General features: G+C 45.1%; 1 protein-coding gene across 1 annotated transcript; it reads left to right on the top strand.

Annotated features, from left to right (window-relative positions):
- ANKRD42 (ankyrin repeat domain 42) lies at nucleotides 1-12,302 on the top strand (the record flags this gene model as incomplete). The annotated part of the gene is made up of 11 exons (XM_026034935.1): nucleotides 1-207; nucleotides 1,888-1,995; nucleotides 2,066-2,185; nucleotides 2,729-2,864; nucleotides 4,036-4,236; nucleotides 5,078-5,203; nucleotides 6,655-6,760; nucleotides 7,373-7,548; nucleotides 7,940-8,066; nucleotides 9,996-10,140; nucleotides 12,207-12,302. Coding segments are annotated over 11 exons (1,548 nt in total), but the record flags the coding sequence as incomplete, so codon positions are not given.

Below are 12,302 nucleotides of genomic sequence, written 5' to 3'. Positions count from 1 at the left end.
AATGTTGCTATCGTGGCTAATGGCTTTTCTTACTCCTCACTAGCTGTCAAGAAGAAGCAAAATTACGGTAGCGTACACGAGGCTGTGAAAGCCGGTGATGTAGAGCAGCTTGCCTCGATGATAAAGAGYGGAGCTGCTATCAACAAGGTGGATTTACCCCACAAATTCACCCCTTTGCACTGGGCGGCACACTCGGGAAGCCTGGAGGTAAAARATTCGTTAGCGCTCGGACACAGCAAGGTTTTTTGAGTTGATGTTTCCTTTCTTTTAGTGGGAATGACAACGCCCACAACTGCAAGCCCTGATCAAGATAAATAAATAACCCCTGTCTGTTTTTCCTAGTAAATATGTTGAAAAGCGTAGAAGTACAGTTTTCRGTTGTCAACCCTAAAGCTAGATAGCCCTTTTCTACCTCTGTAAATTCTGCAAATTTTAATTTGATTCTCATACATTGCAATCTGTATTAGATTTGACTTAGTTAGCTTGTCATCTGTTTGTMCCTCATTAAGCTCTTAATGTTAGAAAGAAGAAAAATCAGACCTAGAGACTGCCATAAACCACCAGCAACATAATAATAACTTAATAATATCTAAYAAAATATAGCTCGTCCTCTACTTTTTTTGGTTAGTTCATAAATGTTTAATTTAGTAATAAATAATAATAGTAATGGTTAGTTTAGTAATAGTTTACTAAATAGTTAGTTTAGTAAACCATAAATGGTTTAGTTTTGGTTAGTTCCTGAAAAGTACAGATTAGGGGTTGACCTGCTGGAAAGCGGTTCCATGGAGAGGGACCTGGGAGTCCTGGTTGACACCAAGTTACCCATGAGTGAGCAGTGTGCCCTCGTGGCCAAGAAGGCCAATGGGATCCTGGCCTGCATCAGGAGGAGTGTTGCCAGCAGGTCAAGGGAGGTGATYCTGCCCCTCTAYTCAGCTCTGGGGAGGCYGCACCTGGAGTATTGGGGGCAGTTCTGGGCTCCCCAGTACAAGACGGACGTGAAGCTTCTCAAGAGGGTCCAGCGGAGAGCTACAAAGATGTTTAAGGGACTGAAGCATCTCTTGTCTGAAGAAATACTGAGTGAGCTGGGCCTGTTTAGCCTGGAGAAGAGAAGACTGAGAGGAGATCTGATCAATATGTATAAGTACCTGAAGGGTGAATGTAGGGAGGAAGGGGGCCAACCTCTTCTCTGTGTGAGGAAMTTCTTTACTGTGAGGGTGWCAGAGCCCTGGAACAGGCTGCCCAGGGAGGTTGTGGAGTCTCCTTCTCTGGAGGTCTTCAAAACCCGCCTAGATGCTGCCCTGTGCCACATGCTGTAGGTGTGCCTGCTTGAGCAGGAAGGTTGGACTACATGATCTCTAGAGRTGCCTTCCAACCTTAACCATGCTGTGATTCTGTGAAAAGCAGAAGGTGGCAAAAGATGAATAGAGCAAGGCTAGGCTGCAGAAAGATGAGAAGAAAGGAAGATTCCATGCACACAAGGAGCCTAATAAATGAAGTTTTCAATCTGGTTGGTTGTGTTTTTAACTGAAATTCAAGAGAGCAGGTTTGCATCACTCACATCAATATTTTTAACTCACTTTGTACAAATGCCCTCATAGATTRCATTTTAAGCCTGGAAAAGAAAAAATCATAAGACATCAATGCAAGGGTTTAGATTACTAGGTTATTTGTGCCTTTCTTCTGAGTGAAGCCTTCAAATTGTGTWATTTACATTTAACTTCCTGATGCACAGATGTCTGGCTAGTCCATGCCTTGAGTGTCTTGTTTTAATAGTAAGGTGTTCTGATATGCTTGAAATGTAACATTTGCTAATAATTTGTGGTTAGAATTGTGCCCTAAAGTCACATATGAATCATTTAAAAGTCTTTTTTTGTTGTTGTCGAGCAGTGTCTTCACTGGTTGCTCTGGCACGGAGCTGATATCACTCAAGTGTCTGTCAGAGGTTGGACAGCAGCTCATCTTGCAGCTATCAGGGGCCAGGATGCCTGCATGCAAGTAAGTATCCGTGTTCACTTGCCAATAAAGCTAACTTGTGAACTGAACTTCTGCTTTTCGTTTCTTTTAGGCTCTGTTGTTAAATGGAGCCAACGTAGAGGCTCAGGATGATCGTGGGTGCACCCCGTCACACTTAGCTGCAGCCCATGGGCAGTCCTACACGTTACAGACTATCCTGCGAAGTGGAGCGGTGAGGGACTCTACAGTTCCCTAGTGCAAAGGGAGGTGGGGAGGGGAATGACAGAATTTACTTTTACCATAAATTTTCATTTTTTTGAATTGCCAAATATGATATGAAAATGTTCCAAAAGTCTAGGGAGAATCAGTAGGGTGAGAGAACAACATTGCACAGGGATGTCACTAAATGAAGGTTGGCACTGTGGATATTGTGAATTTTTTACACTTGTACTACTCTTCTGTAGTAGAATAGACAAAAATTTTTTAAAAAATCCCAGTCAAACCTAGGTGTATATTTAAAGAATAATAATAGATACAGTGATAGAAGTATGTCTCAAAATGTACCCTTTATATATGTGTTACTTAAATAGAATGAAGAACCTATGAAAAATACCTCTTGTGGAATGGGGCCTGTGCACATGGCATGAACTTTGAAAAAAGTTCTTGGGTTTGACTTAAATAATTGAACACAACGAACAGCTGATTCCTATTTATGAAAATAGTCTTGTTTCCAGGTTTCATAAATGAATGAACTAACCTGCTGCTTTTCTTCCAGAATGTGAATGTTTCAGACAGGAACGACTGGAAACCTGTTCATTACGCTGCCTTTCACGGTCGTTTGGGCTGTTTGCAGCTGCTYGTTAGATGGGGAGCGTGTGTAGATGATGTGGATAACAACGGAAATCTCCCAGGTCACACGTGTGTTTTGTAGCCTCTGGATGGTAGTTGTTGGGTTAATGAGGTCCTGGGAGGGGCAGGGTGGCCAGGGCAGGGGACACTTTCAGCTTTGTGGTTTTCTGCTGGAGTATGATGGATGTGTGTGGTCAAATTCTGGCTTGTTCTTGGGCAGGTTTTTGTGCTCTGCTGCTTCTCACCTGCTTTGGTGAAACCTTTGTTCTCCTTTACCTGGAATCTCACCCTGATTTCTGACATACTGACATTTCTGTGTCATTTGTCTTCCTTTTACAGCCATGTGCTCAACCACTTTATTAGCACAAAAAAGTAGAACCATAGAAGCACAGAATCCTGTTGGGCACAAGCTACTAAGAGACATACAGATTAAAAATCCCCTTTGTAAAGTTCCTTTATGTGACTTCTTCAGCATCCTATTGAAACTCTCCAATAAGATACGGACTGAATACAACTCCTGAATATATTTTCCCTTATCATTTCTACAGCAAAATCTGAGGTTCTTTGACTGCTGTTCTGCACAAAGCAGGTGTCTGGTTAAAAAGTTTAATCACAAAAGGTTATTTTCTGTCCTTGAGATTGGGGGAATCTGGAAAAGATTTGTAAATATTGAGTCCGTTTTGCACCAGCAAAACTGGTTAATTACTAACTGATTGTAATGATTAGCACTTAACCTTAAGAAGATGCTACTTCTTTTCACTTTTTCCAGCGTTACTGTAACTCACCAAATGAATGGTGAGAATGAAAACCAATGGGACAGCAACCCCAAACTCAGCAGAGCTCAGATTTTGCTGCATTACATTTTAGCAATCATCTCTACCTAAATATCATTATCTTGCCATAAACCAGGACCATCTTTAAGAGCAGTCAGGCAGAGGAGGTGTGGATGGTTTGCAGCAGAGAGCTTGTATGTGCTCTAATTTAACTTAAGTGTCAGGTCTAATGCTGCTTGTCTGGGTACAAATTATACAGGACATTTCTTCAGAGTGACAATACATAATTAATCAACATTTTGGGGGCAACTTCTACTTGAGATTTGAGACTTGGGCTAGAGATTACAACATATTCCAAAATAAAGTGCTGGCAGAGGAGCTAATCTGATCAGAGAGCAGGGTTTTCCTGGTGGAGAACAGGGCTCTGTTGTGACATACTGTGTCTTACCTTGTGCTGCAGCTCATCTGGCAGCCATGGAGGGGCACCTGCTCTGCTTTAAGTTCTTGGCCAGCAAAATGAGCAATGTCAAGTGCACTCTGAAAGCCAGGAATGACCACGGAGAGACTCCAAGGGACTTGGCTGAACGGTTCTATAAAGACAATATTTTGCAATATATTGATGGTATGGAAAAACAAGGGGAGCATCCTGAGACACAGGAAGGTGAGTATGGATTGCAATGTAATGAATACTACAGAAATATTTAATGCTGGAAACATGTTTGAGTGTATATATATATACCTATATATATATATATATATATATATAACCTTTAAATAAGCAATGAACTAACAGGTGTTTCTTTCAGTGCTTAATACGCTTAGTCATAGCTAAAGACTGGGATGCCCAGTGTGATTTCATAAATGTTTTAGATTTACTTTTAACTGAAATAAAAGTTGTCACTCTATTTTACACTCTGAATCCCAAGTTATCCATGTTGTCCTTCTTAGATTTTGCTAGGGAACCTGCAGAACTGTCTAATTCATGAGTGTGCAGAGTTGYCCGTTCAGAATCCTTTACTTAAATAGAGCAGCAACTTATTCTGGACAAATTGCACCAAAATAAGGATTATTTGTTAAGCCTGTGTGGATAATGTTTTAAGCAAGGAGCAAAATAATGTATATATTTGGTGAGAGCTTATAATTCTTAACAGGCAGGTGACTCTAGTTGCTGACAGTAATAGAACAACCACCTTCAAACAAAGATGTCTTTGTTATTCCAGATTTATGAAATTAGTCCCTTAGTTGCCTAAGATACTTGTAGCCATAACTAAGACATATTTAGTCCAGCCTGTGATGAGCAGTGCAGGTACTGCAGCTGCATTTTAACTGATTAAGGGAGCATTAGCCCTGCTAACTGCAGCTCTGAAATTTCCCTGCAGATGTTAAGGTGAGAGAGGCAGACTGTGCATGATGAGATATATACACATCATATGCAAGCACAATGAATATGATATTTATTAAAACCGGAGGCATCTGCTTGGAAACACGCTTTTCATTTTCAGTTTTAGCTTTCCCAGCCCATGCAGCTGCTTTCAAAGGGGACCTGATAACACTTAGAAAATTAGTGAAAAGTGGAATAATCAATATTAACGAGCGGGATGATACGGGAGCCACTCTCCTGCACAAAGGTCAGTAATCGTGATCTGTGTTCCAGCTTGTTACTGTTGGTTTCTGATGTTGCTTGCTTACTTTTTCTAGCACCTGCTTATCAGATAAATTTCATGAAAAAAAGCATCTCATTTCCTGAGCGCTTCAAAGGGCGACACATATTTGTGGTCTGTGTGTGCGTAGGTCTCTCTTACTTTAAAAACAAACTAACCAAGTTGAAAAGTCAAGGAGGAAGAATTTATATTGAAACATCTAATCTGCAAATGGAAATATATATTTTTTTTTATCAGGTGAAATGCAACTTTTAGAAATGTTGATTTATGTAGWTACGATGGTCTGTATTGTGGCCTGTATTGGGCCTTTATTTATTGAACATCTCTGTTCTGTGGAGGTGTTTCCTAAAAAACACAGCGAAGTCATTCAACTTCACAGCATGCTGTGAAGGAAGAGAAGCCCCTGGTATCTAGCACATTTATTTGCAGGGCAGTGCTAGCATTACAAAAAAAAAAAAAAAAAAAAAAAAAAAAAAAAAAAAAAAAAAAAGAAGGTCCTGCTGTGTTTTAGGGTTTATTTTGTAATGTCTGAAAAAAGAGACGAAAGAGGAAAAAAGAGACCAATATCATTGTAATATGTATTTATTATTTCTTTTTTCTCAGTCTCTCCACACCTCTGTTTGGCTAAATATAAGTGGTAGAATTTTTCAAAACAGAATTGTTGGGAGAATATGAATGTTATAGGGAAAAAATGTAACCCGTGATTGATACATTTCCTTGTTTCAGTAGGACAGGACACACACCCAAAGGAGGTGCTGGCATAGAGAGGCTTAATTTTCCTGGAGAGAAAGAGCTTTCAGGTTTCAGCCTGCAGGCTAAGCGCCATCCTCCTATATATGAAATGTCATTCCTGGGACCATGGTGTGGGGGAAGTAGCCAGGCCAGACACATCCACTTGTGTCAGACTGTGAAGTGAGAGGTGTTGCCTCTGGGTGTAGCTCCTGAAGCAACGTGCCAGCCCAAAGCTCTGGCTTTTCTCCCATTCCACGAGACATCAGAGCATGTCAGAGGTCTCACAAACAGTCATGCCTGGTGTATGGGAGCCCGGGGCTGGAGGAGGCCATGGAGCAAGTGCAGAGTGCKGCAAATAAGCAGCATGCAAGGCCTAACTGCAAGAGTGTGAGGCAGCAGGTATTTGTGTGGCCCACATGTGGAGCATGAGGCTGGGCAGTTCAACTCCTGGCTGGGAAGAATTGCTGCTAATTTTCTGGAGCTACAAGGAGGCACAAAGTGACATTGCATGATCTTCCTCAGAACTGCATGTGACTTGATCCCTGAGATCCTCTTGAAATAGTATTTCCCCYTTAGGGTTTAGTGAACACAGACACTGGGGTGTCAAACCACGCCAAGAGGGGAACATCTTGGGTTAGAAACACATCAACTGTTGACATCTGACTTGTGCACGTTCCTTCCATCAGCCGCTGGACAAGGACATATCCACTGCTTACAGTGGTTGATCGAGATGGGAGCCGACTGTGACATTACAAACGAAGCTGGAGAGACTCCAAAAGATGTAGCCAAGAGGTAGCAGTGTCTGTCCTGTGCCTGTCATTTATTTGCTTACTCTTTATGTACCAGTATCATTGAAATTACTCCTGTTTTTCAGTGATGGAGTAARAACAGATCAGGCCTGGGAATCCCAGCTCTGAACAGGAAACAGCTATCCTGKAGCTGTAAAAAGTTGTAATTTCAACTTAATAGATTTTCTTTTTTGAGTAAGGTCAGGCAAGAAACATGAAAACGAATTGGTTTGGAAAAGGAGAATTAATAGCCAATATGCTCCGTCTGTGCAAAATGAGAACTAAATAAGGGCATCTTTTTTTCCTATTTATTAGTAAAACTAATGCAGTTGCTCATGAGATTCAATTAAAAATTCCTGCAAAGGACAATATATCTTCATTGTGGAAGTCATTGCCATAAGATTTTGCTGTGGCTGAAACTGCCATCAAAATACTATCAAAAGCAGTTCAGCTGCTCATAGTTTGTGCACCAATGCTTCCGTAAATCCCGAAACATCATCTGAGGTAAATGGGATCATGAAGAGTTTCAGAGAGTTTCTATCCAATGCATGCAGCATGGTACATTTTTTTCCCGTGATAGAAATATTTCCGTGTAGATTAACTGTCCTCTGTGCAGATTTGCCCAGCTGGCAGCTGTGGAGCTTTTGACACAAAGAACTGGAGACAGCAACTCCGATGACGAGGAGCTGGATGCAAACAACATCAAGTTTTTTGAGAGACATGGTGTGGAAGGGAGCACCGATAGCAAGGAAGATTTAACCCTGGATAAAGCAGAGAAAAGGAATGCACGCAGTAAGCAGGTTTTTGTCATCACTTTTTATTGGGAAAAGGGAGCCTCAAAATACTATATGCCTGGTTTCACTTTCTGCCAGCTACTGAAGACTTCTTTATAAAAGAAGYTAGAACTAAGTTATAAGACAACTTAGTTGACAGAGTCTCTGTGCCATTGCGCATTCAAACGTGGTTTGGAAAATTAGCAAAAGATAATCAGAGCTTGATACTGGTTAAATCTGCATTGATGAAGCAGCATTAGATTGCATGTGGTTTTTGAGAACTCTCTGGGTGTGCTGAGCAGAGCAATCGCTGCTTTCTGTTTGAGAGACTCTTTTCTAGACTAGTAGATTCCAGCATGGGTGTCGTCACTGTGTGGCATGTTCCCTACCTGGAGAACTCTGTCTTGCAGTAAGGGCCTATCGCAAGATTCAGGAACTGCAGCAGCTTCTGGAAATTGCCTACAGCAACTACAGACAGCTGGGAGGAATCACTGAGGAGGAGAGGAGGACGAAAAAAGAAGAAAGGGAAATGGAGAAGTAAGGTTAACTTGTCCCTGTGGTATTTCACTCTGTAAGGCCAATTTGAGAGCCTTAGTTAAGGTTACCTCATGCTCAGACTGGGCAATTTTTCCACTTACCTATTGTAGCCAGACCAAAAAGAAAGGACTTGAGCCATTTGTCTGGCCGTGTCTAGACTTCCACTCCCCATGACACTGATGTATGTCTAGTGGGTCCCCACTTCCTGTGCTTGTGTGGGATTACCTGCTATTCCCTCAAGTTTTCCTGCTGCATAGGTGCAGGAGGTCTGATACATCCTGGCTGTGTTCATTGCAATATGCCCAATACATGGGCACACAGCAGGAAATCTGAAAAAATAAAAAGGCCCTAATCTTAACAGGCTTGGGTGTAAGTGCATGTAAAACAGAAATTCTTCCACGACCWGCTCCATTTCAAGAGCAATGCATTTCTGTGCTGAAGAATGCATTAGATCATGTCCACACTACAAAACCAAACCGAACCGAACCAAAAAGATCAGCAAAGCTGCCCTTGCAGGGAGCACTTTGCACGGTGTCTCGGCAACTCCATTAAATCAAAGGATGCTGCAAGATGGTCAAGTCAGTGGATGGGCAGATCATCTAAGAGAAATGCTCCCCTGTCTATCAGATACTTGGGTCTTAAATGATAAAGTATCTTCCAAAAGACAGCCCTGTCTCCACTGCTACTTCTCAAAGATTTGGCTACACACTATAGATAATTATAGCTAATTATGTTCATTTTGCATTGCTGGATGACAATAGCATCCTATTGGAAGGAAAGYAGGAGTTGTCACCTGGGAATGTCACTGTGGGGGATTTTGAATATTGCTCCTTCAGTGCAGGATTTTTTAGGCTTTAAGAGGTAGGAAATGCTGTCCAGTGCAGTGACCTGGCTGCCTCACATGGAAAAGTTCCCTCTGGACTGCCACGTACGCTGGAGATGTGTCCTGTTAATGCCAGGGGTGTGTGGGTCAGCCCCCCTGCACTGCTTTCCCTCCCGGGCACAGAGCACTTGCAGTGTCAGGAGCCGGGGAGCTTGGGGCTCTGTGGTCAGGCCAGCACACTGGGCCCTCTTGCTGAGGGCTCTGCGATTTCCAACATTTCCTTTCCCCAGACYGAGTTTCTGAGGTCATTTGCTGACTGTAATATGAATATCTGAATGATGCCTCTGTGAGCAGTTCCAGGAGTTAGTGGCCACTGTGGGACTGATGAGAGCTTGGGCAACCACATATCAAAAGCTGCAGCCTCCCCCCAGCAAGTGTTATGCAGAGCACCAGCTGAGCACTCCTCAGCTGTGGCTAAGCCCGTTGCTGAAGGATTTTGGAAAGATGAGAGCCCCTGCTCTTCCAGAATCCCGGGTTTGGGACTGTTTCTCTGTTTCATGTCAAACTTTTGGCTTTCGCAGCTAGGGCAGGATGCAGCTTGTGGCCGTCCCGAGACCCGTTTGTGGGAGGATGTCTCCATCTCCTGGTTTGCGCCGGGTACTGCGGAGCGTTAGAACTGCTCGTGCAAGGGCTCTGTGGCCGGGAGGATGCAGCAGCCGAGGGAAGGGTCCTGCGTATCTCACCTTGGCTCACAGAGAAGCAAGGAGCAACTCCACCCAGCAGAAGGGCCRAGCAGGATTCGCGTGTTGGTGTCCCGGGTTGCTCAGCACTTCCCTATTGAGATTTTGCACCTTGTGTGGGAGGGGGCACCTCTCTCCTAGGGTCTTCTCATAGAGAGATCTGCTAAATAGTGAGCCCAGTAAAGAGCGAAGAGGGGCAGCGAGGTGGGAAGTGGCCTTTCCAACCCGTCCATGYGTGGGCCGTTGGTGTGAGCACCATGACCAAGCTGCTCCTTGCATGGAACAGATTGCATGGATTGCAGGACTGCCTGGAGCAGCCAGGGCAGGACTGGCTGAGGCCCTGCCCAGCCACTTTACTTTTGTCAGGGCCGTGAAGGAGCTGGAGGCGCAGCTGGAATACGAGCGCATCCGGCGGGAGAAGCTGGAGAGCCAGCTAGACGACTCCCGTGCCGAGCTCAGCCTCCTCAGGAAGAGCCTGGAGAAATCCCGCATCCCGCCTGCGTCCGCGCCGGTGAGTGCCGTGAAGGAGACCCCTGCGGAGTGCTGGGTGCTGCTGGACTGCTGCGTGTAATGGCCAGTGTCACCCCCGCTGTCTTAATTAGGAAGCCCAAACGAGGTGCACAGATGAGGCCTGGGAGCCTCAGGCTGGGGCTGCCAGGGCCAGCATGGTGCCCGTTTTGCTGGGACAAGGCCTTGCTCCCTCCYGCTGCGTAGCTGGGCACTGGGATTGCTGCCCTTAACTATTCACTTAATACCCAGTGCGGAGGCCAAGAAGGAGCAAAAACTGCTTCATAGCCTTAGTGAAAGGGTTGGCAAGCAGCAAGCGGGAAATGTGGCCTGAGCTTCCCATGAAACATTGCCGTATTCCYTGGAGCAGAAATAGGCTTGCTGGTTAAAAGGGTCAGTATTGCCACCTTCTCCCGCCAGCTCCGAATGAGCTCCAGGTACTTGGAGTGGCCCCGCTGCCCTGGGAAAGGAACCTCGGGGGCTGCTTTGAGCGGGGGATCAGTGTCTAAGATCCCAGTTCTGTTACCATCTCGGCTGGGGCCACCGAGGCCCCTGTAGAGCAAAGGAGCTCGCAGCCCTAGGCAGCTGGGGCCTGAACTCGGCTCCCCAGCTTTGCACAAGGAATAATTCCCATCTATTTAAGTCTGTGTGCTGCCATCTCCTGGTCCCAGCAGGACAGGATGCAGCTGTATGTGCACCCAACAGCAGCAGCCCAAAGCAGGGAGGCCTGCGGGGTGTCCCTCACCTGCCTGGTTGGGGTGCTGGAACTCGAAGCTACCAAATTCCTCGTCTGTGTCCACCTTCCCTGGTTTGCAGTTTTGTTTTGAGTATTTCAATAGGGTCCGTGAGGCCTCTTRGCCACAGCGAGTCCCTCAGGTGGGTGCCTTGCAGCTCTCACCCTTCCAATTTGCCCTAGTGACCATGTGCTGAGATTGAAGTGGGTTTAAAGACTCTGAGACRTTTGTAAGACAAATTATCAAGGGCCTTTCGTAAGGATGCAGGCTTTGCCTTGGGGAGGGCCCCGTGAGGCACGGAGCAAGCAGGGCAGCACTGCAGCTTTCTGACACCTGGCAGCACTGCCCCATACTCGGCCTAACCACCCTGCACAGCTCCTTTCCTCCCCCTTCGTCCACCTTCCCCACTCCCTTACTCCTCCTTCTGCCCTCCCTTGCAGACTGCCCCCCTCTGCAAAGGTCACTTTCTGTAGCCACAGACCACCTGAAAACGTTATCTGTTCTGCTCACCTGGCCATCTGAGATCACTTTGGCAAATAGTGCCTCATTTCTAGGATAAAACCCTGCCTGGAATTGGTTTGCTACCAGCAGCGGTCTGAAAAAGCACATTTGGCCRTTTCCTTGACTGTCGCAGCATCCCTAGCTGGCAGGTTTGTTTTTCCAAACTACTGCTCTGATCAACTGCTGAACAAGGGCCCTTCAAAACGTCACCTGCTGGGACTGCCATGCTGAGCACAGGGGACTAAGCTCTGCTCTGCGTTGTGTTTGAACCTAAATGTGTCCTCAAGCCGAACACTTTGTGTTTCTAGCTTTGATTTTGTCAGCAGCCCTTAGCAGCTGAACAGCAGCCTAACGTTCTGTGAGTGGGAAAGGCAGTGGCTGTGCTGCTGCTTCCTCTCAGCTGTCCCACGGAGTGTGAAAGTTCACAGGAAATACAAGCTCCTTTCTCTGCGCTTACAAAAACAACTTACAAAAAACAGGAACAAAAAAATCAAAACTACTTAGAAAAAACAGGAACAGAAAAGCAGAAAAATGGGTTGTGTAGAAACAGCCCAGAAAGCACAAGGCTCGTGGCTAAGGCACAGGCAAGRAGGTTGCCAACAGGGAAAGAAGAAAAGAGCGTGTCCAAAACACATCTTTGACTGCCCTGTCTGACAAACTGCAGGTGCAGTAGCTCATTCTGTTAGAATGAAGCCTGGACTGGGCTGCTGGTGCATTTGTTTTGACCACAGTATTTTCTGGCTATTCAAGTGCATCTGTCTGCTCAAAATCCTGCCTCACTGGGTGGCCTATGYAAGCAATCACCATTTAATGGTTGTGATGTCCTTTGTTTCAGGAAACTGAGGCGACAGCTGATTCTTGCAAAGAGAAAAAGAAAATAAAGAAGAAGCCAACATGCAGCCCTGGAGGGGTGTTTGTGAAGCGATGCTGA

This window comes from Nothoprocta perdicaria, unplaced genomic scaffold (genome assembly GCF_003342845.1).
Source record: "Nothoprocta perdicaria isolate Ctin4 unplaced genomic scaffold, notPer1 scaffold_152, whole genome shotgun sequence".
NCBI lineage: Eukaryota > Metazoa > Chordata > Aves > Tinamiformes > Tinamidae > Nothoprocta > Nothoprocta perdicaria.
The sequence above is the reverse complement of the archived record's forward strand: the minus strand, read 5'-3'. Positions and strand labels throughout refer to the sequence as shown.